The sequence below is a fragment of the Octodon degus genome, unplaced genomic scaffold, assembly GCF_000260255.1.
Source record: "Octodon degus isolate 3935 unplaced genomic scaffold, OctDeg1.0 scaffold00101, whole genome shotgun sequence".
Lineage (NCBI taxonomy): Eukaryota > Metazoa > Chordata > Mammalia > Rodentia > Octodontidae > Octodon > Octodon degus.
In genome coordinates, this window is record NW_004524677.1 from 10302598 (window position 1) to 10305137 (window position 2540).

Genomic DNA, 2540 nt, shown 5'->3' on the forward strand with positions numbered 1-2540 from the left:
ATAAAAGAAGGCAAAATAATTTAAAGCAGTAAAAGCTTTTAATTCTAAAGGAGCTAACAGTACTTAAAATTTCTTCATTTACTGTCTTCCTATTTATAGTTATATTACAAAAAGTCTTTACTGGGTGTCAGGGACAGTCATTTCTGTATAAGTTCTTGCAACAAATAATACCTGGCTAATCACAGGCACTCAATAAATCCTGGGTGCCTCGGCCATACCTAGTGAGGTCTGGCTGACAGTGCAGTGAAGCATGAAAGAGGAGTTCATCACAGTAAAGGTGCGTCTCTAGGCCCGCTCGGTCCCTCCAGACCCAGCCGAAGCCCGGCACGTGAGTGAGACCTTCCGCCATGCTCTCAGGACCCCTCGGAACCCCTCCAAGACTTGTCGCCCTTCATCTGCCCCTCCCTTCCAGGACCGGCATCCATAATAGCTCTCAGTCTCCTCCTTCCTTTCGCCTTCTCTGCGCTAGCCTGGGTGCCTCTAGGTCCCGTTTGGGTCCCAGAAGTTCACCTGTCACAGACACTTTGGCTGTGGGGAGACCCAGAAGCATCCCAATATCAGAAACAGTGAGCCAGGTGGGTGAGGATGCACCCCAGTGCTTTTATCAGCCTGGGTTTCTGTTGGGCGCCCTCAGCAGCTGCACTCACTGAATTTTAATTGCACCTTGTAAAGACACTCCAGAAAGAGAGCGTCCAGAAATACCTCAGAAAGATGCAAAGAGGATGGGCTAAGTATGTTCAAAGTAAGGGGACGAGTGTTTAAAATTTAAAACATAAATTTAAACACTCACTGTATGTTTTGATCACCCGTGCACATTGCCTATGGTAGTCAATCTTTGCAACAATCCTGCTTACTTAATTATGGGAGGGAACGTACTATTCCTGCATGAAGACACTGTGGGTGCCTACTTCTGTTTCTTAGTGGAGAGAAAGCTCATTGAGCCTGCCAGTATGGCAGGATGCAATCTGAAGACTCAGCTCCCATCCTGGCCCTCGGCTAGGCTGTAAAGAACGCCTCCGAGGGCGCCCTTGATTAATGGCAGCTGACAGTGAGAAACACGTGCACTCTGTACTCATCTACTTGGGGACAGCCTTACGATTCTCACAGCCCTCTACTTCCACACACGCAGAGCCTGAGGCGCTCCCACATGATGCAGACCTCGGCCCATCGCACGCCCAGCAGCCCCATTGTCTCCACGGTGAGGCGGCGGCTCCAGTGACTGCGATCTCTGCCCCTTCCAGGCCTCCCTCCATTCAGCCCATTCCCCCTCCATTCGGTGCTGATTCTTTGACACTACAATGTGGCAGCCCTTTCCGGGAACAATTAGCTCTACCTCAAGCTGCTGTGCAGCTATTCTGGGCTGGAGAACACCCACGTAATGAATGCCTGATGCCAGTTCTTGGGACGAGGCCCGCAGGACCCTGCCGAGGAAGCCTCTCATTTGTGTGACAAGCGGGACAGCCTCACCTTGTAGACATCCAGCTCTCCACACTGCTGGTCAAAGCGAGTGTAGAGCGCGTTGAGCATGGTGATGACCTGCAGCGGGGAGCACCGAGAGCAGATGGCCGTGAACCCCACGATGTCCGAGAACAGCATCGTGACGTTGCTGAACTTCTTGGCTTGCACCACCTGCCCTTGCCACAGCTGCTGCGCGACCTCGCAGGGAAATATGGAGCACAGGAGGTCAACCGTCTTCTTCTTCTCCTCCTCCAGAGCATGGTGCGCCTGCTCCAGTGTGGCCTTGAGCTTCCCCAGCCTCTTCTTCAGGCCGTCCTGTGCGCGTGCTTGCTCCCCGATCAACACCACGTCCCTCAGAGCATTGTGAATGGGGATGTCAGACAGGTACAGCCCTCGGCCTGTGAAGTCCTCCAGTCTGTCCACACAGGGTGAGCCCAAGAACAGGACCGCGCTGGACTCCACGATGTAGATCATTTGGCCCTTGAGATCCATGACCTGCAAAGCAAAGGAGACCAGCCGTGATGCACCCAAGCCTTCCACAGCTTTCTGAGATGAAAGAGAGGGCTCACAACGCCAACGCTTTTCTGTGCTGCCAGTTTCTTTCTGCCTCACCTGCTTTCTCATGCTCTGATTTGCCCTGAGCCCTTAAGTGCATGCAGACATTGGAAGAATATATTGTAATATGCACTCGACATAAGCCCTGCTGTGCAGCGGGCAGGCACAGCACTCCTGCTTCCAGGCCTTCCTGCAGCCTCAGACTACCGCTCCCTCCTACAGTCTTTTGATATTGCTATCCAATTAATCTGGAGCTACACTGCTTTTGTAATTTGTGATCCTGATGAAAACAGAAAGGGAGACCCTTGCGGGTGAAAAGGGCTCTAGAGATGGAGAGAGAAACGTGATGGGGAAACTCAGTGGCCAAGATGAGCTGTGTGCGTTCTCAGGTCCTCAGGAAGAGCGTGTTTGTTATGTGTCACAAACGTGAACTAAGAAAAGGAAAAAGGGACAGCATAGGCTTTACTTCTTCCTACCTGGTGTCTCTCTCTCTCTCTCTCTCTCTCTCTCTCTCTCTCTCTCTCTCT

General features: G+C 51.9%; 1 protein-coding gene across 5 annotated transcripts in view; it reads right to left on the bottom strand.

Moving 5' to 3' along the window:
- Positions 1–2540, bottom strand: part of Gucy1a1 (guanylate cyclase 1 soluble subunit alpha 1) — a 53992-nt gene that overhangs the window by 13557 nt on the left and 37895 nt on the right. For all 5 annotated transcript variants that reach the window (XM_023723704.1, XM_023723703.1, XM_004638714.2 and 2 more), the window contains exon 6: positions 1468–1953. In XM_023723704.1, the coding sequence (XP_023579472.1) occupies positions 1468–1953 (486 nt within the window). The remainder of the gene's footprint in view (positions 1–1467; positions 1954–2540) is intronic.